The sequence below is a fragment of the Rhea americana genome, unplaced genomic scaffold, assembly GCF_003343005.1.
Source record: "Rhea americana isolate MKP2758 unplaced genomic scaffold, rheAme1 scaffold_450, whole genome shotgun sequence".
Taxonomy (NCBI): Eukaryota; Metazoa; Chordata; class Aves; order Rheiformes; family Rheidae; genus Rhea; species Rhea americana.
In genome coordinates, this window is record NW_028186591.1 from 35,442 (window position 1) to 61,013 (window position 25,572).

The window sequence follows — 25,572 nt, forward strand, 5'->3', positions numbered from 1 at the left end:
TTAAATACAGCATCTTACATTCTATCCAAAGATTGATTTTTTTTGACTGTTTTTCTTCAGAAATCATTCTTTCTGGCTCTGGATGTTTCAATACATTCATAAACATGTGCTTAATCTTTCAGAGCCTTATACAGTGGGCTTGCAAAGTGGTACTTTTCCTTTACTGCAACTGTGATACTAGAGAGTAGTCTGAGTGAGGTGCATGATTTGTGGAAGTTAGCTCTCTCTTACTGTAAAGTTTATCACTGAGTGACCTGAACACTTCCCCTGATGTTTTGGGGAGGGGTGGGAATCAGAATGACCTAATGAGGCCTAGGAAATGTTGGAAATGTTCTAAAGGAATTTGTATGGTGCTCAGTTAGGGGGCAGTTTTACAAACACCTTGGGATAACTGCCCAGCCTAATCTGTATAGTAGTTTGGCATGTTGACATTTTTTACTTGCTGATACTATCTGGGAATCAAAGGGAGGGCAATGTTAAATCATACCTTGAGAACAATTAAGAAATCTTCATTATAGATTAATCTGTGTGAGGAAACCGTCCTTTTTCAGCAAATAATAAACTAAATATTGAGTCCAGTTAACCTCAAGGTCAGGAGAGTTYAAGTTTAGTAGTTTACTTAAACTCTTCATGTGATGATAGGTTCAGGTCACAGGCATGAAAGAAATTAGTGAGAGGAAAGGATGTCCCCAAATTTGTTTCAACGTTGTGAGGCCCCAAAATTCCAACAGAAGGGTGTGTTTTAATAAAGGGTGTATTAGTCTTCATTTTAAAATGGTGTAATTAAACTTAGCTGTTGATTTCCCCATCTTCCACCTGTTGCTAAACAGCGTGCATAATGGCAATGTTCTCTCAATGCAACCCTAACTGGCAGCTAATGAAGTACTTTGTGTAGAAACAGAAGCTAAAAGCTGGGTTCCAAGAAAAAGTGAACTAGGTGTAGTACAGTGAGTGACTTGGCTTATGGCTGATAATTTTATAACAGTAAGTCAGTCTCTGTCTGAAAGTGAACTGTATGGATGAAGTGAAGGGAAAGTAAAGCTACTGCTTTGCTGTATTTCAGACTGCTGGGCCAGGAAACCAGTTAAAGCCTGGCTGGAACCAGCCCCACGCCTCTCCCTTCGTCCCACAGTGCAGGGTACCCGTGACTTGCCATAGGGACTCCTCACTGTTATGCGGACAGCCTAAGCTCAGTGGCTAGAAACAACATTTGCCCTTGCAGYCCGCAAAAATTGCTTTAGGAAGACACTTACTGCCACCTAGTTTTCCAGTGCTCGTTATGTGGGCTAGAGAGAGGTTGTACAAGCCCACAGTTGTACCCTCTCTTTTAATCCCGATGGTCATCAAGGTTTATCAGAGCCCAGTGTTCTCATCACATAAGTCAAGTGATGGCAGTTCAAGATCAAACTCAGCCTTGGACCCACACTCAAAACAGAATGTGGATATATACACTTAAGGACTTCTTGCTGTATCTTTTGCACCAGTGTAAACCACCAGACTCCACTGAAGTCATGTGAACTGCACTAGCAGAAATGAGAGAATCCTATAAAATGGACCTCCAGGGGAATTAAAAGAGAGGCAACACTTTCCCTGCAACACTTCACACACACACAGAAAGTCAACATGTCCAGTTAAACGTTTGCCTATTAGGATACAGACTCACAGAAGGTATTCTGCAATATCTTTTGTGGAAGTTATTGATTTCCTCTTTCTAGTAAAGAGTAGCAATAGTACAAGCGCAAGATGCAATACGGTAACCAGGAAGATTATTATAGTGGAATTTCCATTTTCCACATAAAGGAAATGATTAAGGAGATGAGAGAAATAAACTAGTACATTTTCCTTGGAAAGGCAGCAAACTGCACAGCAACTCCAAGGCTCTGGAACTGAGGAAAAGAGGGAATAAAATATCCTGAACAATTTTTGGTGGTGAGTGGGTGGAACTGAGCTAGGAAGAATATATGTGACAATGTTAAGTCATTAGTCATGTAGGAACAGTGAACACTGCATTCCATGAGGATTACAAAAGAAGCTCCTGATGCTTTGGTGTGGTGAAGGTGTCGACTGGCAGGTGCCAGTTTGGGATGTAGGCCACTCTTTGCAAGGTCCTGRTGGTTTGGAGAACACCGTTGTGGGTGTGTCAAACAAACATAAAAGAGGTGGTTGCAACTGAGGCAGAAGTGTTCTAAGATTTAATTACTTATACGAGTAGCAAGGAAGAAGAAAGGAAGCAAGAGTCATACTCCAGAGGGAGCAATGGGCAGTGTCTGAAGCAATCGCTGCAAGCACTGAACACCTGAACTTAAGAACTGGTCGATGCAGTTTGTCACTAGGGCTGTGTGTGAAGATCAGGTAACATCAGAGGCTTGTGGCTCTTATGGTTTCCACGGAATATGAATTAAGGATAAGAAAAAAAGACCAACTAAAAGAACTACGAGCAGCAATCAAATCAGCTCAAGGAGATTCCTAGAACAAGTTTTGAGAGCCTGAACATCCTGGAAACTTCCAAGAAGAGGAAGCACCTCTGAATTATAATGTAAGTGGTAATATAGAAGATCACATTAGGTATAGTGCTGCCAAAAGTGAAAGGTTTCAGAATTTTTCTTGCAATACATCGCTAGAGTGAATGCTGTATATAAGTAAGTACTCGTCTAGTCTTCATGCAATCCAGACAATGTTTCCGGAAAAAAAAAATTGTAAGGTCTATTTTAATCTTTTAGTTACTTCAGAAACACCTGTTCATTTTTGTTTTCTCTGTAACTTAAAATTCAAACTACTTTCTTTAAGTTTTTGATAAGAGATAAAGCATGGTAAGTGGGACTCAGGAATTCTAAACAGAATTATTCCTGTTACTTTAGATAGTAAAGATAGTCACTTTACTATCTGTATACTTTGAAGTAAGGCTGGTAATAGTAAAAAGTAATATTTTGACAGCTGTGAAGACAGAAAGGCTTAGAGTTTGCACTGTTAAAAAAAACCTACCCATATTTAGTACTTYTTTTGAAAGAAAATTTTTACTTAAATAGTCAGGGCTAGCTAACAAAATAGGGCGGTAGAAACCTGTTCCTAATGGGACTCTAACATTTCACATAAAAGTCAGGTGGGTTTTAGAGATAATTTGAGACATAAAGAAAAAAGCCCATAGCTATTAAACAAAACCAGAAGTGACATTAGCCAAGCTGGAAGTTAAGCAATAAGGAAGTGCCCCTTTTCCTTCATATGGCTTGTACCTCCCACCATGCTCCCTGTTTCCTCATCCTTAAAGATAACTTATTCATGGCACACCTATTATTCTTTGTAGGAAGTTCTACTTGTCTTGGGATTCTAGAGAATGTATTTCCTCTGAGTAAATAATTTTGGTATCTCCTCCCATAATTACACCCACGCTGAGCGGGAACATTGGCATTAGACATATATCTATTATRGGAACTGGTTCTTTCATTTGACAAGTTTACAGGTATTAATAACAACTGTTAAATACCTCTCCCTTCTCCTGAATTTCATCTGACAGCACAAATAGGTTCTCTTGTTTGTTTGTTTTTTTTTTTTTTTTTTATGATTAACGTGAATCGGACATCCCTGAAGAACAAAGTAGAAGGTGTACGCATTTCACACAAGCTGGGGGCATGGCAGGTGAGTTCTGTATGTCATTTGCTTCTCTTCAATGTGTTCTTTACCCAAAAAGTGTTTCCTTAAGATACATGCCTTATAGCTATCTGCATAGATTTCTTATCTGGAGGATATTTTATATTGTAAACTGTTCTTGCATTCCACTTTTAACAGTTTATTATCACACCTATTTGAGAATAAGTTCTAAACAGAGCAGAGTTTCTGGGGGAAAAAAAATCCCATTATTTCAAAGGCCTCATCCAGAACTCTATCTAGCCCCCCTGTTCTTTAAATTGCCTTTCAGAGACACTTTGTACTTTATTTTGTATCAACAAAATTTGTAAAATCCATCCTAAYGGAGCTGAAAGCACGGAGCCTATAGAGGGCAACTAGATTATACTCCAGTGCTGTCCCACACCTTGTGTAGATGTTCATAAATTCATTCAAAGATGTGTTAAAGCCCTACTAAAGCAGAATTGTAATGAGAGTATCTCTGTTTTGTATTAGCAGAGATCATTATTTAAAAGGAAGAGGACTGGTGAACCAGGCAATGGAAGGCAGGTTTATCCTTTGTTCAGTTTTGAAAGAAACCTTTTGAACTCAGTTTTGAAAACGTTATTTTGCTGGGGAAAGAGCAGCTGAAAGCAGTTCACCATCATATTGTCACAGATATTCAGGCTAAAGGCTGTCTATTTCAGCCTATTGATGCTTACTACATTACTTCTTTGTAGTTACGAACTACAAAAAAAATTTCTTATTTCTTCCTTGCATTTATTATTGGCACTGCACTTTCCTCACCCTCACAAGTTAGATATGGCTTTTATTTCTTCTGCAAAGATTATATATAAATTGTAGTGTAATATGCTGCTATACTGTTTCAGATCTGATTTAGTTTCTCACTATGAGATAGACTTGGAAGCTTGTTTGAAGATCCCTACCATAACAATGCGTTATGCTGTAGGCCTGAACCCATCTTTCCATCCCATGTCTTTGCTGTTTTCCATTCAATTCCTTTTAATTCTTCTTGCTGGTCCCTCTTCCTCCTCCCAAAGTGTGTGTGTGTGTGGGGGGGGGGGATTTCTCACCACTAGCATTAATAAAAGTGGTTAGGGAGCTTCTTCACAAGGATACTTTTCCTGGAGCACAGGCCAAAACTTGCAACACTATGCTCCAACCACACTTCATAGAGTATCATAGGATATATATAAGCCTGAAGGACAGCGCCTCTGAGAGCTCCCAAGGACAATACAACTCTGCACAGGTTTGAGCATAACAATAAAGCATGAACAAGAGAAGGGAAAACAATCTTTCAAGGAGAACTGCATAAGTACTCACCTGCCAAAAAGTAAAGCATTTAAGATGGTAAGAATCACTTTGTTGGTTTTAAACAACAGACCATGATAACCATATGTGCAAAGGAGGACCTTTGATATCAGAAAACTCCAAGCATACTGTAAATAAGTCACCAAAAAATCCGTCTAGGATATTAGGGTAGTGCATACTACAACACAAATCCCAGTGGTCAGTTTTTCACTTTGGGTGGAACTAAATTGCATCAGATGACCTTTTGTCAAAAACTCTCAACGGTGTCCACAAATATCTTTTGTTCACTTTTATAAGTTTCTGACTGTGYATCTTTCCCTACTCTACGTCAGATGGCAGAAACAGAATGTAAACAATAAAAGGAAAATATTCTAGTAGCTGTTTCCAGGATACTTATATACATTGAAAATATATAGGGGCTACTAACTACTTTTTGGTGGTGACTGAAATGACACTGATTTGCCCTGGGAAAAAGAAAAAGAGAAAAAAAGAAAGAGCGCAAAAAAAGAAAAAGAAGAAAAGGGGTCCTACATGGTATAGAAAGAGTACGAGTCTCTGTGGTATGAGACTCCTGCAACAAAACCAAAGCACAGGTTTTCTATTACTGGTCACTAGACTTTATCAGCCCACTGAAGAATCTTCCATTTAGTCTGAACTTCCTTCAGTAAGAGGTTTCTGCTTTTAGCAACCTCATAAKTCCACCTGACAACAAATGACTTTTCTTCACTTGCTGCTTCTTAATATTTTTTCGCTTGTTTTACAGATCTGACACCAACACATATTAGCTGGCAACCATCAGTGAATGCAGGTGCACATCATACTGACAGATATGCCAACACAGAGTTGACTGTGAGGCGAGGACAAGCCTTCACTATTAGCCTGTACTTCAGCAGGCCACAGCAGACTGGGGAGAGCTTAGCATTTGTCACTGAAATAGGTAACACTCTCTTATCTTACTCCACACTCTTGCAGAGCTATACTTTTTATCCCATGCGATCCTTTCCTTATTCTGTTTAGAAATGCAATCTTTTTTCATGTATTTCTAACCCTTTTCCCCCAATGTGTTCAGTTCAAGTGCAAGATTAATACTGAAACTATGCTCTGGAACATAAAGAAATTACCCAAAGTAACATAAATATTGCTGCACCTCTTCTTTCTGGCAGGACCATCTCCCTCAGAATCTCATCGTACAAAGGCTGTATTTAACCTCTCAGAGGTGGGGGCTAGTGGCTGGAGTGCTGTCCAGGAACCCAGTGAATCTGGCTATACCAACTTCACAATATCCAGCCCAGCCAATGCTGTCATTGGACGATACAATCTCATCCTCCAGGTTACATCTGGGAACAAGATCTTCTCCAGATTCCTGGGGCAGTTTGTGATGCTTTTTAACCCTTGGTGCCCAGGTAGGTACTGATATCTTGAATGTAACTTATCTATTTGCTTTCACATTTGCACAACAAGCTTACTTCACCCACACTGCTTTCTTTGTTTTTTGGGGGCAGCGCTCTCACCTCTCTGYTCATAGACATGGTTTTACTACATTAACACACCCACCCCCTCTTTCCCTCGTGCAGCTTTTTTTCTAGTGAAATACACTATAGGACATGACAAGGCCATATACAAGAAAGACTCTTTCTTCAGGACTGAGCAGATCTTTTTTTTTTTTCCACAGACAGACTTTGAAAAGTACATGTACTTTTCAGGACTTTAATTAGGCATGCAGTAATTTCCTTTACTTGCACCTAAATCAAAGCGAGACTGCTTTTGCAAATGTTGCCTGCAAGGATAAAGGCTCAAGTAAATTTCTAAAAAGAGAAAGAGGACTAGTAAGAAGGAAGATTGGCATTTCCCATATATTTCATCATGGGTTTACRTGGGACATCCCTACTGCTACCACTTTTAATTTCTGCAGCCTCAGCGTATTGCAGAAGAAATAAAAATTCCTAAACTCAGGTTTTGCAAATTTATGATAGTCTATGAATCCAGAATAGCCTTGAACTAAACCACTTTAAAGCTAAGGAGTCTCCTTCTTTGGAGATATTCAAAACCTGCCTGGATGCAATCCTATCTAATGTGCTCTAGGGGACCCTGCTTGAGCAGGGGGTTGAACTAGATGATCTCCAGAGGTCCCTTCCAACCTCAGTCATTCTGTGATTCTGTGAGGGATCTCTTAGTCACCTAAATGACTAGAAATCTTATATAATAAGAGAAGATAAAAGTAATCACCATCAACCACTTTTTTTTTTTTTTTTTTTGGTGACTATATGTTAGTCAAGGGTTACTAATAGATATGTCAAGAGGAGAGATCAAAAAATCTGCTAATTAGCTCAGTCTGTCTTAGAAGACAGAATAGCCACTACAGAATTATATGCTAGAGACTCAGACTGCCTCTGCATAGAAGGTCCTGAGGGAACAATCTCTGAAGAACCTCCTGAAAGATTACTTGTTGTGTAACTTTTAATACATGGAAATTGCACTACAGAGAGAAAAACTTGACAGTGCCTGCACTGGAACAAATGAGTAATCATTTGGTGGTATCACAAGACCAGGCAAATTCTGAYGAGAACTGAAGAAGAGTGAACATTTCAATAGGTCATCCCAATAACATTTCTGWTACCACTTTGAGTCAGGCAAGTAGAGATCCTCAGTTTGGATTCTTCAATGAGATGAACACATGACTAGAAAAATAAAGAAACATACACATGACATTTTTCTGTTAGAGTGTCTTTTTTACTTTTAGCTACCCTCATAAGGCAGAGAATCCAGTGAGCTAGCTTGGGCTTTTCTCCATCTTCCCCACAAAAATTACAACAAAGATGGGAGGACACTGAGGTAATTTATGAAGGCTACACTAAAACTAGGGGAAATAGTCAAAGTAATATAACATAGAYTTTTTTTTCCAGGCTGTATACAATAAAATGCAATTTCATTGCATTGTACACGTCTAGGGAGCTACAACAATGAGACATGGTTTTCCAAATACCACATTTACCTCCCCATTTTAGGTCAACATAGAAGTGTTTTTCAAAGGCTGTTAGTACCCTCAGTTTTAAGTTTAAAAGCAAGGCCAACTTTGTTTTCAGGTGATGATGTCTACATGGCTAATGAAAATGAGAGACAGGAATATGTTCTGAATGAAAACGGAATCATTTTTGTGGGCAACGCAAAGTACATTGAAGCAAGAGGATGGTACTATGGACAGGTAAGCTGTAAGGAACTCGTTTAGACTTATACTCTGTCTCTGATTTAATCTTCTAATTATTTCTCTGTTTGATAGATATGTCTACCTATATGAAAAAGAAAAATCAGACAAAGCTGGCTATCTTTGAGTGTGGTTTACTGTGTGCCTAGTAGGACTTTGGTGAAAGACAGTGTGGCACAACACTGCAATAAGGCCTGCAACTCTTACGTGTACCATGAGCTACAAGCATGAGTATGGGCCCAGTCGGTGACCAGAGCATCCACAGTACACATGAAAAACATATTTCACTTGCCTGTGCACATGTGTGCATGTGTATAACAAAAATAAACAAAGTTATTTTTGTAATACAGTTGCAATGGGCCAAAACTGACACATGTATAATTCCACTGAATCCAATAACTGCAATCAGAATAAACGTGGCAGTTTCAGTTTTGCTGCAGTCATGATCTCTCTTGATGTCCAAAGACATCCTCCCAGATTTCTGCTTTGTTTTGTAACCCTGTTGTTGGCTGATATTGCAGCAGTGTGTGTTGTGTTCTCTCAGTGTCTTTGTGCCTCATTGTTCCTATCATCTTTGGACTCAAAATTCTTAGAAAGGAGGAACTGCAGGAGAACTTCCTCTGATTCTGTCTCAGGAACTCCCTCTTTTCTTAAAAAAAATTCTCTTATCTGATCACAGTTTCAAGATCCTCTTCTAAACATCTGTCTCACCATGCTTGATCTGAGCCTGTATTATCGTCAGGACCCAGCCACTGATGTATCCCGAAGAGGAGATCCTAAGTATGTGGGCAGAGTAATCAGTTCAATGGTAAGAAATGGACAATTTAATCTGAACTCCACATGGTTAAGCAGAAAGCATTAGTCACCACTGTGAGACTCAACAATCTTTATCTTAAGCAATATATCTGAGAAACTAGATACRATTGATTACATGCAACTGATTTTGCCCATTCTGTCCACTGGCCTATTTTTAGATCAATGGAAATGATAATGATAATGGAGTTCTCCTGGGAAAGTGGCAAGGAAGTTTCCATTCTCATGAGAATCCATCCAGATGGGATGGAAGTGTGGTAATCCTTCAGAAATGGCGTCAGGACAACTACAAGCCTGTTCAGTATGGCCAGTGCTGGGTTTTTGCTGGTGTGATGTGCACAGGTAAGTTTTTAAGAATAAAGAATTATGGTAAAATGGARGCCTTTGTAACCTCTGCTTTTTTTCTTTAAATCAAAACCATAAAGCAATTGATTCTACAAGAGGAACAGTTCTTCAGAGACTGCAAGAATGAAGAATCACAAAATATTTGAGAAACAACATTAAATGTCTAAATATTTGTAATTGCTGAGCTTCTTTTTTCTTTCTTTCTCTCTCTCTCTCTCTTTTTTTTTTTAATATATTTCAGTTCTGAGGTGTTTGGGGATTCCAACTCGTTTGATTTCAAATTTTAACTCTGCTCATGATGTGGATAGAAACCTGAGCATTGATAAATACTATGACAGCTCTGGCAAGAGTCTTAATATCGGCAAGGATTCCACATGGTAAATATATGTTTCCATATCTCACCATTAGTTAGGAAGAGGATTTATGTGATTTAAAAACTTGAACATTACTAGCACAAAAGCAACAGAGTGGACAGAACTTCATGCAGCTATTTAAATTAAGAGAACAGATACCAGTTTGGAAACCGTATCTTGTGGTTTTGAGATAAGTTACTTGAAAAGAAAAAGAAAAAAACAAAAACACACTTTTTTTTTTGCAGTCCCTGACCTCAAACTAGTTACCACTTTCTTAAAAAGTGGTATGTTTCTTTTGAAAAGCACCATCCTAAGTCTCTCATTTACTGATCCCTAACCAGTTTGTTCCTAATAATGCAGCTATGTAACTTCTATGGTCTTAACTAGTTTGCTGCTGCAGTAGCTTCTTCTCATCACGCATCCAAAGCCTCTGTTCCTCAACTTGGCCTGCCATCCTTCCCAAGTAGATGGGAGCCTCCCCAAGAAGCTTTTCAGTGTTTCTCCTTAGGGAGAGACAGACAGAGACAAACTTCATCTCTGAACAAAATTCAGTGGACGAAGCTTCTTTTCTGAGTCCTCCTGTGACCTATCTTCTATTTTTGTGCTGTCCTTTCTTTTCAGAGTTTGTGGAACTAACTGCCACTGGATGCTGTGAAAACAAAGCTATAAAGATGTTTTAAAAGCCACTAAAGACATTTCAACTAGTCAGCATTAAATATCGTGGTCTCAATGTAACCTTTAGTTCAGAAAGTCCCTAACTCTGATTGCTAGAAAATAGCAGAGCATATCAGGAAAACGGTCATTCTACCCATATGCTGTTCTTAACTCTTTTCTAAACACCTCCTACTGCGCATTACTATAGACAGACTATTGGACTTTACGAAYGTTTTTTTCTGGCTTATTACAGCTTAAGTTTTCTTTTCTTTTCTTTAAAAAAAAAAAGGAAGAAAACCCTCAACATTTCCCACTTTTGGAGACTGGGTTAAGTGCCCTTCAAATGTTGCCTATATCCAAGACCTAGATCTTTCTCTCGGTCCCAAAGCAAACTACTTGCTGACATCTGTTCTCTCTCTCAAAAACAAACAACCCCCCCCCCCCCAAACCCACCAACAAACAGCAGGCAGTAAAGCTATTCTTTGAAAGTGGCAGTGAGCTGCTGTAACTAGACAGCTCATGTCACATCTTGGTAAATCTTTCAGAACACAATTCCCCATGCCTTTCAAACTGGAAGTGTATATTCATACACTTCCTAGACATTGTTCTTTGCATCTCCAGGGATTATCATGTCTGGAATGAAAGCTGGTTCATTCGCCAAGACCTGGGAACATCATACAATGGATGGCAGGTTTTAGATGCAACTCCACAAGAACAAAGCAAAGGTAACAGTGCAAGTTCTTATTGTGACTTTCTTCAAACTGATCATTATTAATATGGTTTCTGACATTTGTTTCATGTCCTAGGATTATTTCAGTGTGGCCCTGCATCTGTTATAGCCATCAAAGAAGGTGATGTAGACTTGGATTATGACACCTTATTTGTGTATACGGAGGTGAACGCTGATTGCAACAGATGGATTGTATACAATGATGGAACTAAGAAAAGAGTTTATTGTGATACCGAAATAATTGGCAGGTTTATCAGCACCAAAGCTGTGGGCAGCAATTCCCGTGTGGATGTCACTTACAATTATAAATATCCAGAAGGTAAAAAAGGAAAAGAAAGAGTTTGTTATCACAAATTGTTTCCTACTGAATTCTCAGTGCTAGGCAGCTAGGATGGTTAACCTGTTTTGCTAGGGCATCTCCATTTCCTTTATAAAATATTTCTGCCAGTGCTCTCAAACTGTTTTCATAATGCAATGGGAATCTTTTTATGTTTTTGTGAAATTAATTCCTTATTAATTACATATTATACGTTAATTTCTTAAATAAGACTTCTTATTAATGCATAGTACCTTACTCCCTCACACAGAATTACAATAGCTACAAAATATTTTGTAGCCTTGTTTTGTGCATGTGGTTTTTAGTACTAAAAGCAAACAGATTCTTAAGCTGCTGTAGAAAGTCCTGTTAGAGAGTCTTAAAAGCGAGTCCCTCATGCATCATCAACTGTACACAGGACTGTAGTTTAGTTCTCTACCTTCCTCCACCAGATAAACTGATTAAGCATCTAATCCAAAACCTTGAACTCCAGTTCTCTTAACTCCAGATATCCATCTCCTTAGATACTGCATCCTAAACATTAATACAAATATTTTATTTCAGTGACTTACTATAACACAATACATCTATTGCTTTAAAATGAAAAACTTAAATGGAGTCCTAGTGGAAAAACATGGGGAGCATTTCACTAATGCATGTTTCTGAATGATGCAAAGCTGGCACCCAGTAATGTTCTGATAGCCTTGACACAGAGAACATGTAAAGGCAATGAAGATATGAATTTTACTTGGTTCTCTCTTTCAACTAGGTTCTTCTGAGGAAAGACGAGTTTATGAAAAGGCCTGGGCTAAGATATTTGGATCAAACATCCCAGAAAGACGCAGAGAATCTCCAAGCGAAAGATCTTCAGAGACAGTTAGAAACCCTGGGATCTCTGGGAAATTCAAGCTGGCTGAACCTCCAGTGTTTGGCAAAGATATTACTCTGATCTTAATTCTCAATAACCTATCTTTCGATCACAAGACAGTGAGGGTGGATATAAGTGCATCAACTATCCTGTACACAAGGCGAGCAGTGGCAGAGATCCTGCAGGCAACTACCTCTGTGGATCTTGGTTCTAAACAAGGTAATTCTTCATGTGCTTAAAGAGCCAATATAGCCCTCTTGGCCATTAGAATCATCTGAAGGCACCTGGAAGGAAGGCAAATCAATATCATATCTGTATCTACTTGCCCTATCTTTTAGGAGGAGTGTTTATTACTACACTTCACTAGATTTTTTCTTCTTTTTCTAAAAAGGCCACATCTATATCATAGCACTAGAAGCAACACCATAGTTAGGTACGTGTCTGTGGTGATTACTATACATATAGGAACATATCTTACTCTTTGAACAAATAAGGAAGTCMAATACACGCTTTCTGACACTTTACATGCAATATTGAAGAGTTTAATAGAAGTCAGCCAGGACAAACGAAGAAGTTACAGTACTACAGTTATAGACGCCGTGTGTCTCTCTCAAAGAGCCACGGCTAATAAGGTTATTATAGAGATTTTTCTCATCCCCAGGAACTGCAAAGGTAGAGTTCTTTTTCCATACACAGCAGAAAGGTTGTAGGACTAAGAAAATAAGCAGGTGACCAGGTTGCTTGTAAAGGACCTCTGAATCTTGAGCTGAACATTTTTCCTTGATTGAGGTAAAATAAATAGGATATATGGGGAGAATAGATTAAAAAATGGTTATTCATCTAATTATAAGAAACACAAAGGGAGAGAAATCCACTGAAATGCAGATGAGCAGAAGCCAGGTCAAAATCCTCCACTGAAAACTGGAAGGGTCAACTGAGCTTTTAAAGACAGAAGAGGACAACACCATAGGGAAATATGTGTGTGGTCTCACAAGGAAGAAATGTACACTGACTCTAGCTGTCCTATGCTCTGTTCTCTTCAAAAATTTCGGAGATCCTCATGATAACTGTCTCATCTTCAGCATTCTTTATTGGAATCTAATGGTTTCTGAATATATGTCTGAATTCCAGGAAGACATATCTGGTTAAAGATCCCTTATTCTTATTATGGGAAGTATCTGACTACTGACAAAAGGATTCAAGTTACTGCTTTGTGTGAAGTCATGAATGTGCATGGAGTAAAGCTACTGGTAGAGAAGACAGTCATTTTAGAGGACGTAAACATTATCATCAAGGTAACAGTTCTCTTGCTGCTATTCTGAACAGACAGTAACAAACTAAAGAGATTTCCTGGAGCTCAGAACAGAAGACGAGAATTTGGGGATAAAAATGCATGAATGTAGGCTGCAGTTTTCCAGATGTGGCTCTAAAATTCTGCCTGTTTAATTTAAGAAGGTTTCCTCGAAATGGGAATACAATGAGAGATCATTTTTGAATCTTTGCCTGAATCTGCCCACTGGTCTTCAGAACAGCTGTTACCTTCTTTCTTTCCCAGTCATGTGCCATTACTTTGTGGTTACAGAAATGCCTGTATTTTCATTCCATTTTTATTCTAGTTATTGGCAAGCATTTGAGTTGCCTTTGAATAACTTTGTTTTTTCCCAAAATACAAACTTAAACCTTTAATTCTGATCTATATTAGAGTCAGTTTATGTTGTTTTAACACTTCAATCCTAATCAATAGTGTGTCCAGGACTCTCCATATCACAGGAAAAAACAAACAAACTCTGCATGCAACAAGCCAAAGATCAGAAGATTTAATAAAATATGCCTATACAGTCAGGGTTCTATTTCACTGAAATCATATATGAACGATTGTATATAGCTCAACAGCACCACTTAACTGATCTAAATCCAGCTTCAAGCACTAGGAAAGGTATACCAAATGTGATTAAATTCCACTCTTCCTACCAGTCTTACAAACCCTCAAATAGAAGCGATGATCTGTTTACAGTACTACTGAAATCTGACTCTAAAAAGTCTAAAACACCAAATGACCAGAAACGTGTCTTTGTCATTTAGATTCCTCAGCGGGTTGTAGTGAACAAAGCWGTTACTCTAGAGATCTCGTATGCCAATCCTCTCCCTGAACCTGTGAACAGCTGTGTACTGCTAGTGACTTTGATGAATCAACAGGTCAAGATACAGTAAGTGAAAGCTGTAGCATTTGTTTAGTGCTTCTAGCATGACCAATATATCACGGTTAGTTCCTCAAAAAGAAAAAAAAAAAATCACGGTTATATCACCTATATCACAGAATGTGTGTATTCTACTTAGGAATATAAAAGTGCCACCAAATACACATTGGGAAACAGTGATTTCTCAATCCTGTATTATTTTTTTTTCCATCCAGGAACTTCTTAGGAAGTAAAAACTGCTGACATTCTTCCTTTCAGGAAAAGCAAATGGGAATGCCAATTCTTTTGAGTGTATTTCTTCTACAGCTTGGCTCTATATTTCTACTGTTAAATACACTATCCTGATACTATAGGAATAAGTCTGAGATAGAGTACACAAATAAGATGGTTCCATAGCTTTTCTCCTTCCAGCCCAAACAGTTGGTCTGTTCTCATTTAAAGTAGGAAAAATGCTTCCTTTTCAGAATATAAGAGCAAAAAATTCGAATACTTTTTTCCTGGATTCTGCTTCTTTATGGATTAACTTAGTGTTGAATATTTTTGTAAAGCTGGTTTCAATATGAAACACTCCAGCTTGCTGAAGCTCTGGAGAATATGGAAATGTTTGGACATGGTAATTCATAAMATATGGAAAACTATTCCTGTGAGGGGCCTTAGAAATCATTTTCTCTGAATTACCAAATCATGCCAAAAGAGAAACAAAGCAGAGCACTTCAGTCATTAGAAAAATGAAGTTATTGCCAAAATGGACACAAGCCCAGCAGGCACTGGACAAAAAAATGACCTTTACTATCAGAGTTTTCTTATTCTGAGTTCCTATGTTGACTATCTAACCTTGCACCCAACCCTAGCACCAGGTTATACTTCTACCTTTCATTTTCTACTGAAGAGTAAATGGATATTGGACCGTCTTTTCCTGTTCCTTAGTCTGCACAAACCCCAGTCCTAAGTAATTCTCAGAATACAGGGCTGGATCTCAAGTAACCCTGTGGTGCCACAGCTGTCAGGTAGTTTTGTTTCTTCAGAGTCTCAAGGAAAGCCAATGCAAGCCTGAATTAATCTATTTTTGTTTTCAGTCTGGCAGGACTGGCACCGAGAGAGAGATCAAGAATTTATTTTGAATTTACACCTCGCAGGACTGGGCCCTTACAGCTGCAAGTAGACTTCTCTTGTGACAAATTTTCACATGTTAAAGGATTTGTAACCATTGCAGTAGCACCTGCATAATGTGATGGAGTCATTTTCCTCTTTCTGCATTAGGATGACATTTTCCCCTGTATAGCGACAGCGATGACAACAAGAAACTTTCCACAAAAATAGGTGCCCTCTTGCATTGCAACAGAATGAAGTCTCCTGCTTTCATAATGCCTAATTATTAGTTTCTAATTGTATTTTTTGTCCTCTTGTCTAGAAAAACGATGCCTCTTCTTTATAGAAATAATCATTCATTGTTTTAATCAAATATACTCATTGTATTAAGCTCTAGGTTTTGATTTCTCCATCAGATAGGGTCTGTGATCTCATTCTAATTTGCCAGTAATAAATAGAAACATTCAAATAACTTGTATTTTGTATATGAATTGTATATTCTATGGAAATATTATGAGAAATCAGAAGATTGAGGAAACTCTTCTTGAATTTTATATTTTTTTTTACTTTAAAAAAAATATCTCTATTGTTCATTTCATTTCTGTATTTTGTGACACCTATAGCTGTATGAGTAGAATTAGTCATTAAAAAGGCTGGACAAAAGCATTGTTTGCTGCCCACAAAAAAAAAAAGTGTATATATATATATATATTTATGCAACCAGTGGGTACAAGCCTGTCACAGAAGGGATGACACTTGTACAAATGCAAATCAGTAACTTAATTCCTGTGTAATTTGAAAGTGTCCCAAACAACACGAAGCATAGAAATCAGAATCTTGCATTAATATGGAAGTCCGACAAAACAAGGTAACTTTTTTGCCTGTTTTTTGTCCTAGCGACAAGGAGCACATTTAACTTCACGCCATCTAACCCTAACCCTTTCACATGGGGCCCATACTCCAAACATTTACCATGGTGTTTACACACAGATGCATCTTTTGCGACTTCCTGATCTTAACATTGCCAGATACCCAGTCACCCCAAAGTACACACGTAGCCTCAAGGCTTCTCTATTACTCCAGGCAATGAAGCCTTTCCAGGGACAACAATGAAAACTGATGAATGACTGGGCATAATAACTACCCGGCCACACTTCAGAATTAGGATGTGAAGTAATAACAGTGTAGAAATGCCTTGGCCAAGCCTGAAGAATTAAGTTTCCTGTCCTACTTGAACAAAGTTTAAAGCAGAATTAACGGGTTCAAAGCTTTGAACCCCAAGGCTGTCAAGAGTTTGATATGCATTGCTGCTGACAGATCATAATCCTGTAATTCCAGACAGTGTGAGGTATTCAGACATGACCCCCCCCCCCTTCTCCTACCTCTGGCTCCTCAGTCACATTCTATGGGAAATTCAGAACAGTTTGCAAACTCCTCTCAGGACAACTTGGCAGAGCGTGTTTCTAGATAAGTCCCAACAAGATGAGAGAGGAGAGAGCATGAGAGAGCTTAAAAAGCAGAGAAGAAAGTGTCTGTAATTAGACTCTCACCAAAAACCAGTTCTGTAGCTCCCACCAGGGCCAAACTCAAGATGTCATGCCAAACAGCTACAGACAAATTGCATGTATGTATTATCATTTCCAAACTATAAACAAAAATGATTAATTGGAACCTAAACACTCCTCTTTACTTAACAGAAATCCCTATGCACAGGTGAGGGCRTAACCATGCCCACTCAGTAACTGCATTGCTTCTAATATACAAAATGTATAATACAAGTAATCGTGTCAGGAACATATAGTCAGAACACCACAACTCAGTATGCTTCCAAGGGAGAAAAAAATCATGCAGTTACATGAAAGATTTTCAGGCAGGCCTGTCTTTATTTGTGTGGACTGTGCCATGCAAAGTCACAATGCTACTGAGTGACAGTAACACTAATGTATTACAAGTCTACTTAGATTACTCCACTTCTCATATACCCAAGTTGAAGAATATTTATAGGATATTTGCCTGTACCTGCCCTGTTTTTGTACATACAGTTTTCAAAAACCCAAATTGAAAATGAACTGTATTATCCAAAATGAAATTTCTTCTGTCTACTTAAAGATCATATTTCCTTCATTAGATCTAATCTGGGATGTTCTCCTCTCTCTGTAATTGAGATACCAGGATAATGTTTATCACCATTTCTCAGCCATTCACCAGTCTTAAATAAGCCTGATTAAMTTAAAGATTGTGCAGTTAAAGTAGTTTTTAGTAGGATGCTTACGTAGGACATTACTACAACAACAGTACCTAGGAACCACAGGTCATGCCCAGCCAGTATAAATTCTAGCTTATTTAGTGGAGTCAAAGAGTCTTAAGCCTTTCATTATTTATGTCGGTGGAAGAGGACTCCATGTCCATAACCTGAACTTTTCCGTGCTTGTGAGTAGAAGAAAGACACCTTATGGCTGGTAAGTTAAAAACATAGCTTGATTGCTCCAGACATCACTCAGGTAAGTGATATTTGCTGAGGAAACAGGATAAATTACACCAAATTGGTCTTGGAAAACTAGCTCTTTTTAGATTAAATGCATTCATGGGCTAGTCTAGTAGAATTGATTTTCTTGCCTTATCTCATGGGTCTTGAAAATCTATTTTTTCTGTTATTGAAAGAGAGCAAATAAAAGATTCTCTATCAAATCCATTACCAACCTATTCTGTACAGTGCTTTTGTAGCGACCAAAGTAACACTGTTGACTAGTGATTTGAGCATCAAACTGCCACATAGAAAGTCCAGATTCTACGCCCTCTCTGGTATTGAAATTATGAATGGCTTGGACAGGTCACCTGGAAGCCTCTGGACTCCCGTGTCCACTCCCGACAAAGTTATTGTATTAGCCTGTGTGSTCCTCAGTAGAAGTACAATCCAAATGATATCTATGTATAGCACTGCACGTGTTCTTACTCCCACTCTAACTAGAGAGATCTACAGTTAGGCACGTCAAATAATTCACACACACACACACAGAGTCTATTTACACTCTAACCTCAGTATTTTTTCTGTCATAGCTACAGCTTTCTGTTGCTTGTTACCTCTAACAAGAATCTTGTGTGCATAATGGTTAGCATTTTTAGAAGTAACCCCTGATTTTGCAGACTTCACTTACAAGTGTGCTCCCAAAGTCTACTCATTAAAAGATAATCACTTACCTCACTTTTTTTTTTTTTTTTGGGGGGGGGGGAGTCTGTCCAATTGTACACTCAAGAGCGTAAAGGATTACTGAAAAAGTTTTTCCAGAAGACAGATACTGAAAGCAGAAAAAGAAAGAAAATAGTGACAAGATTAGAAATGAAACTATAAAGAGCAGCAGAAAAGGAAGGAGAAGTTTGAACTACATATGGTAAAAACCTGACATTAAACTTTGCTGTGCTTTGGCCTCATATGTAAACTACTTTTGGAAATCTCTTGGACTATTCACTAAAAACACCTTTGTAATCATTGATTTTGTACAAAGGGAAGTCAAAATATGAACACAGCAAATTCTTAGAGCTAACCAGTGGTACCTACTGCCTTCTTTACTCTTTCCTGCTTCTCCAGGTATTCCCTCTTGTTCTGTTCTACATTTTGTCTTTATTGCTGACATTTTTCTCTGAAAGTCTTACAAACATTTATTAGGTCCTTAAATGTCACAGTTCCACCAGTATCCTCAAAACCATAGTTCAGCTGCTACTAAACTCTAGACATGCTGTATTTTTATTTTTATTCCTCTGTGACATCTTAACAGGGGAAGGGCACCTCTCAAACACACGTGTGTTCATRGATGGATCCATTTTTTTTCCCTCTTGTTCCCCCTCCCCCCATTCTTTTTGTATTGGTCACAGAACAAGATAGGTTGAAAGCTTTTGCAATCTGTACTTCTGTGTCCTATTTTAAATACAGAGAGTAATCTATCCTGATGCAATAGAGCAACCCATAGCACTGCCTCAGGGTACTCCTCTCTTAATCCTACCATCTGTTTTCCTATAGCTATTTTTCTCCAGAGTGTGAAATAACACCCAGCTGCAAGCAACAAGACTGTAAAATAAAAGATACATGACAAGTCAACTTGAAAGACTGACACTGAAAATAGTGCCTTTCTATTCATCATCTCTCTCACAGTGTTTCCAGGATCAGGCAGGCACTGACTCATGAGAATCTTGATATTTGTTTTTGTACATCTGTAAAGCATTTTGGGAACTACAGATGCCCCATAAAAGGAGCAGGAACATAGAACAAAATCATCTCTTCAAACTTAAAAAATAAAATTGTTTTTAAATATGAATTTGTGCAAGAGAGAAATTCTCTGAATGGGGAGGTTTTTTCTACCTCTGATAGATATCTGCAGAAAAGGAATTTTACTAGCTTGTTATTGCAGTTTTTTTTAAATAACATTTTAACAGTGGATTTTTCTGTATTTTCCTAGAATGTGTATGGAAAACTAGTTAAACGTAATAAGATGACTAACATTAAATAAGCAGACAAGATGAACAAGTTTAAAATAACAAAACTGCTGATTAACTTTCCTTTTATCTTTCTAGCCCCCAAAACAGCAAAGGTCAATTGGCAATCCAAGTTGAAGAAAGCTGCACACCACACCTCTGACTATAGCAGCACAGAAGCAATTTTGAGGAGAGGACAGGTCTTTAATATCACCCTGAACTTCCAAACAAATGTACAGTCTGGAGACAACTTTACATTTATCACAAGTACAGGTAATTCCCCCATAGCACTCACCATACAGGTTACTCCAGCTCCAAAACCACCTGTATCCTGCAGCTTCCTAGACAGCTAATTATTGAATCATTTAAATCTTGTTGAGCCTATCATTCAGGATTCATTGCCTTGAGTCTGTGGGCTTGTTAGGCCTAGGGGCTCTCATTTTAAAGTTCAGTCTATACCCTAAGGCAACAGACAGTTAAAGTAATTACTAACAGAAAAGTAAGGACCATCTCCACTTTCAAAAAGCAAACATATCTCTTAGGGACCTACCTGTTGACATTACAAGATGTCTTCATTCTGTGAACCCTCTCTGTCTCCCACAGACCATGGTCACCTGTTGCTCTCCTCTCCTGACACTCCACTTCACCTGTTTACACTCCCCTTGTTTACCTTCATGCCTCCTACTACAGAGTTCCCTCTCTCTGGAACAGCCTACACAACCCCATTCACTATTCAGAAGGCCTGCTAATCCTCAAATTCAGTCTTCTCTCTTCCAGGAACAGCATACTGCTTTGTCCAGATCTTAAGCCTCTCATGCTAAAGTCTCCTTCCCATGTCAATCACATATGCAAAAATATAATTCCTAGGTTCTTCAAAGATAATATAATCTTTACAGATATACACTGCACTCTTTTAAAAGAGGCAGTAAGAAAAGGTTTGTACTCTGGTTTACTAGTTTTAATGAGCTGATATAATGAATAACTAAATTTCCCAACATTCTGCCAACTTAGGACCTCAGTTTTGCCAAATAGCTCTGGAAGAAGTTTCAGACAAAGCCAAAATTCATACCTACACTGCTCTGTTGACAGAAATGACATAAATATTTTCTATTACTAAAATATTTTCTCTAACTTGAGCACAGCTCAGCACAAGTATGTAAGTCCAACTGGAATGACTGCAATGTTTTATTGCATTTTAAATATACATGACAGACAAGGTAAAGGTACCAATTTGGAAGACTTACTACAGGAAGAGCTGACTGAACTAGCCTATTTGTTCAGACCAAGGGACCCCAAAATGTAGTTTGTACTGTATCTTATTTAGAAGGAACTGCAGAGATTGCTTTGGAGCATTTATAAAAGGTTTGCTAGCCTAAACATGAGCAATTTCCCAAAGAAAAAATGAATTTGTGTAGTGTCCCGTTTTAGAATGCTCCCTAGCTTTGTAATCTCATCCCCTGTTAGTCCAAATGCATTCTAGGACTAACAGAGCATAGTAGTGATCAGAAGCCATAACCAAMCAAAGGTAATCAGTTAATGCCTTGATTCTAATTATTTTAGAATAATGCACTTTGATAAAATTTGGGAGGATGGGGCTGGGGAGAGGGGTTGGGTGCTTTTACTTGGCTCCAATCAGAAAATTCTTGCGATAAAATGTGGAGAATCAGCCGAATTTGCATAAGAAACTACTTTAGAAACAGCAGCCTATGACATGTATTTTTCTACTATACTGGTACTACCTTCAAGGTTTTTACCTATCTATACTTGCTGTAAAATATCAAACACTTCATCCAACTCTTCATCTGTATCTTTTGTAAAACTACTGTATCCACCCTTGCAATTTATGTCAGAAAAAGTTCCACCTCTGTTTCCTCGTATRCATATATCACCAAGCAGATAGAAAAATAAGATTGATTTTTCTGTCTAAAAGTCAGATACTTGGTAATACTTCCAGAAATGCTCAGAAAGCAGATCAGAGGAGAAGGCTCAGGACATGACATATGACCGGAACTATGTATGCAAATTCACAATTAACAGTCATACATCCTCATTCCACAAAGCTGCTTAAGTAGGTCATCATCTTCCCCTGTGAGGAAGACATTATGGCACTGGTATCTAAATYCCAGCAGTGTGTGCATGCCTTGGAGAGTTTAACAAACCAAAATAGCAGAGACTTGAATGTTTCTAAGAGACAATTTGCCCCTTTCCTCCTGGCACCATCTAGCACTGCAAAGGAATGCAGTTTCAACTGCCYCCAGAAATAACGTGTCAGACTGACTCTGTGATACAGATTAATCTGAGATCTCATTTAAATTTCTTTGACTTAAAGCCAGCAAAATTTTCAAAACATGTGAACTCCAGTTTTATTACATCGATTACAATGTTTTGCCACCCACATATATCCTTACAAGGGATTCTAAAGCTTGTCAGAACTAGTCAGCCCAGAGAGACCGGAATGAAAACTGCAAAGGGCAAACACATATACACACAGACACACACGCATAGGAATTCAGATTTCTCCAGGCAAAGGAGAGGGGAATATGTAGCTTTGTGCCCATTAATTAAGTCTTGCATGGGTTTGGAAAGCCAGGGTATTCCACTCTTTTCTAAAGCCTCAGAAAAGGCCTTGAGGTAGTGATTATATTCACTAAATATCATTCAATTTTGCAAGAATGCAGACTATTATTACATTTAATGCATAGTATAGCCATGCTATTCAAATTCTTAGGTATTTCTTTTAAAATATAATCCAGGAAATCAGTTGAGACACATTGTTTGTTACAACAGCTAGATATAGTTTCATCTGAATTAACTATTTTTAGAGGAAGCCTCTTATTCAAAGAAAAATCAGCCTTAAAGTTTGTGCTTTGCAACATTTGGGATTGGCAAGTTGTCAGGGTGTCAGCTCTCACAAACCACACCCAGTTCAGTCTCAGTATCAAAATATACACMGATCTGGCCAGTGCCAGACGCGAGACAAGTGTTCAATTAACAGAGTGATTGTTACAGATAAAAATGTTTAGGTACCCAAGGCAGGATTTAAATAGCTTTACCAAACCTACAATCTTCACATAGCCCTTAGTCAGTAGTCAATAGGAGYTGGTGAAATAAAATCTGGCATTTTCTTTACAAATATGTAGTTCAAAACTGAGAATACAGAGGCTGACCCAGCCCTCATTCCATTCTGATCACTCAAAAATATCAAGCAAGTGCTAGCTGAAATGACCCAGTCATACTTTCAGGACTTAGGTCTTGAAAGACATTAGCATCAAGGTCACTGGAATGGCGAATGTTTCTCCCCACCACATCGTTCTCTTGATCTAAGCTTCTAGGACCTTGATTCAGGCAATCAACTAAATGTTTACCCTTTACACTAAAAAAAAAAAATAAATAAAAATAAAGGAAAAATCAGAAATAGCCATAGTTGGTAGTTTCAAAGCACTGGGATGTTTTGCCTGTCACCAAAGGTGCATTGTTTTAGCACTCAGCATCTATCATACTCATGTATCGAATGTGGAGGATGCTGCTCACTACAAAAGATAAAACAAAAGGCACAGTGCACACATTTCTTGTTGCTCAAAAGAGACAAGAAGTTCCACCAAAGAGTAAAACTCACATCTAATTCATGGATGTATCATGTCAGAGTTGGAAATGCTGACATCAAAAAAAGGCAAACATAGCTGTCCATATTTTTGATCACCACATTAGAAAGAGATCCAGTTATTAACGATGCTATTGTAACATTTAAAGCTTCTATTTTTAAAGACAATAAGGATAATGTAGAATTTTATAGATGTATGTTTGGACCTGTAAAACAACAAGAATCACAAAAAACTATCCAAATAACACAGTAAGATCTGGGCAGGATGGGTACTTCAAAGGATACTATGCATCACTTTTATTTTAGACTTCGGAGAGCATGTCAGGGATGTAGTGGATACAAAAAGTGACAAGAGTTTATCTAGACTCTCAAAGGACTTGAACGGGGTCACTCAGAAGAAGCAATGCAAGAAGTGAGTGCAAAAAGGGTACAAAATCCACTCATGACATAAAGCCATTTAAATTACTTGGGGCCAAAAAACTATGAGGAACTTCAGATAGGCTCGGCAAGGCAAAACAGGTGACAATACAACAATCAGTGAAATTCGTCTTGGTAAATGCACAGTGGAAATGCAATCTCCATTATACACTATGCAGAGTTTTACATCAACTGCATCAAGTGAAGAAAGACATCTCAGCATAAAGAAACAGCTCAGCTGGGATTACAGCACCATGTGTTTCTACGATTTCCACTTAATTAGATGTTGGACCAGAAAGCACACAGGAAGGGACTACTACAAAGAATATTTATAATTAACAAGTATTCTCATAGTGAAATTAAATCTTGAATATCCTGAGATAGTCAATCTTGAAAATCATATAATATGAGATAATGCTTTATTTGCTAGGGTCAGGCTCATGCACACTCTTCTGAGGCATCTTGTGTTGTGTACCGTCAGAGGCAAGACATCAGATTGGATGAATCTTTGTTCTGATCCAGTCTGGCAAGTTGTACATGCTTATGCTTTTGCTGAAGTTTAGAGACAAGTACAGGTTTGGGCTTAGTTAATTGTGGTTGAATGAATATTAACTGTTACTGAATCATTACAATAAAGAAGGGATTTCATGCAGCTGGTCTCACAGGTTGTGTGCACGCAATGTTAAACATGCTAATGCTGGTGTTAATGATACTGCAGCTTTGAATTCAGAAGCTGAAATTAGCATAAGCAAAGTGCTGCTCTGGCTAAAACTGTAGTTTGACAAGTAATGATACGTATCAGAAGCATCACTTAACGTGTGTTAAATGCACAAGCAGATTATGTTGACAGATGGCAACCGTACTGTACAATGTTGTGGAATACGATGGACTGGAATACTCTCAATGAGCTCTCAATGCAAGCGGTAGGGTACTTGCTTAGACTGCTTGACTAAAAGGAAGCCTGAATAATAAACCTGGTACCAGTCTGAAATGTAGAGGTCAGTGTGAAAGGCTGAATGGAAGGGTTGATTTTCCAGGGGAGAACTAAACACAGCAATTTCAAAAGAATGTTGTAGCACATGCTGTTCCTGGAGCTCCAGCAAAGGTCAGTAGTTCCTGCTGAAAGTGTTCTATCTTTTTGGAGCCAGAAACACAGAATTAATGACCATGTGAAAAGAAAATGAAATAACCATCCTTAAAACAAATCTGTAAGATAAAATAAGTTAAAAGATTAATGAATTTGCTCTTTGCAGTTTAGACTAAAAATATTCTTCTGAAGAGCCTGAACTTTGCTGGAGGATCTTAGGGCAAAACCTCTGGAGAAGCCACATGGTAAAGCCATCTATCATTGTATCTGAAAGACTGCTAACTTCCCCACCTCCTGACACAGAATGTATCACTGTCAGCAGAAAGTATTGTACTGAAGCTAGGCAATGAGTAACACAGGAGGGGAACATGCATCCACAACTCTGAGTACAGTTGCACCAAATGTATAGAAGAAATGTTACTCCACAGTATTGTTGTAACCACATTTTCACCACCAAAATTTAAGGAACAAAAATACTTCTATGTATACTTTGGAAATAT

General features: G+C 38.2%; 1 protein-coding gene across 1 annotated transcript; it reads left to right on the forward strand.

Annotated features, from left to right (window-relative positions):
* Positions 1–3,626: 3,626 nt before the first annotated feature.
* LOC146589526 (protein-glutamine gamma-glutamyltransferase 6-like) lies at positions 3,627–15,638 on the forward strand. Its single transcript, XM_085316117.1, has 13 exons — positions 3,627–3,633; positions 5,696–5,869; positions 6,096–6,335; positions 8,016–8,134; positions 8,814–8,942; positions 9,109–9,289; positions 9,534–9,669; positions 10,921–11,024; positions 11,106–11,348; positions 12,115–12,432; positions 13,345–13,508; positions 14,296–14,420; positions 15,488–15,638. Exons 1-13 carry the CDS (start codon positions 3,627–3,629, stop codon positions 15,636–15,638), a joined length of 2,091 nt encoding a protein of 696 aa, XP_085172243.1.
* The last annotated feature ends 9,934 nt before the right edge of the window (positions 15,639–25,572 follow it).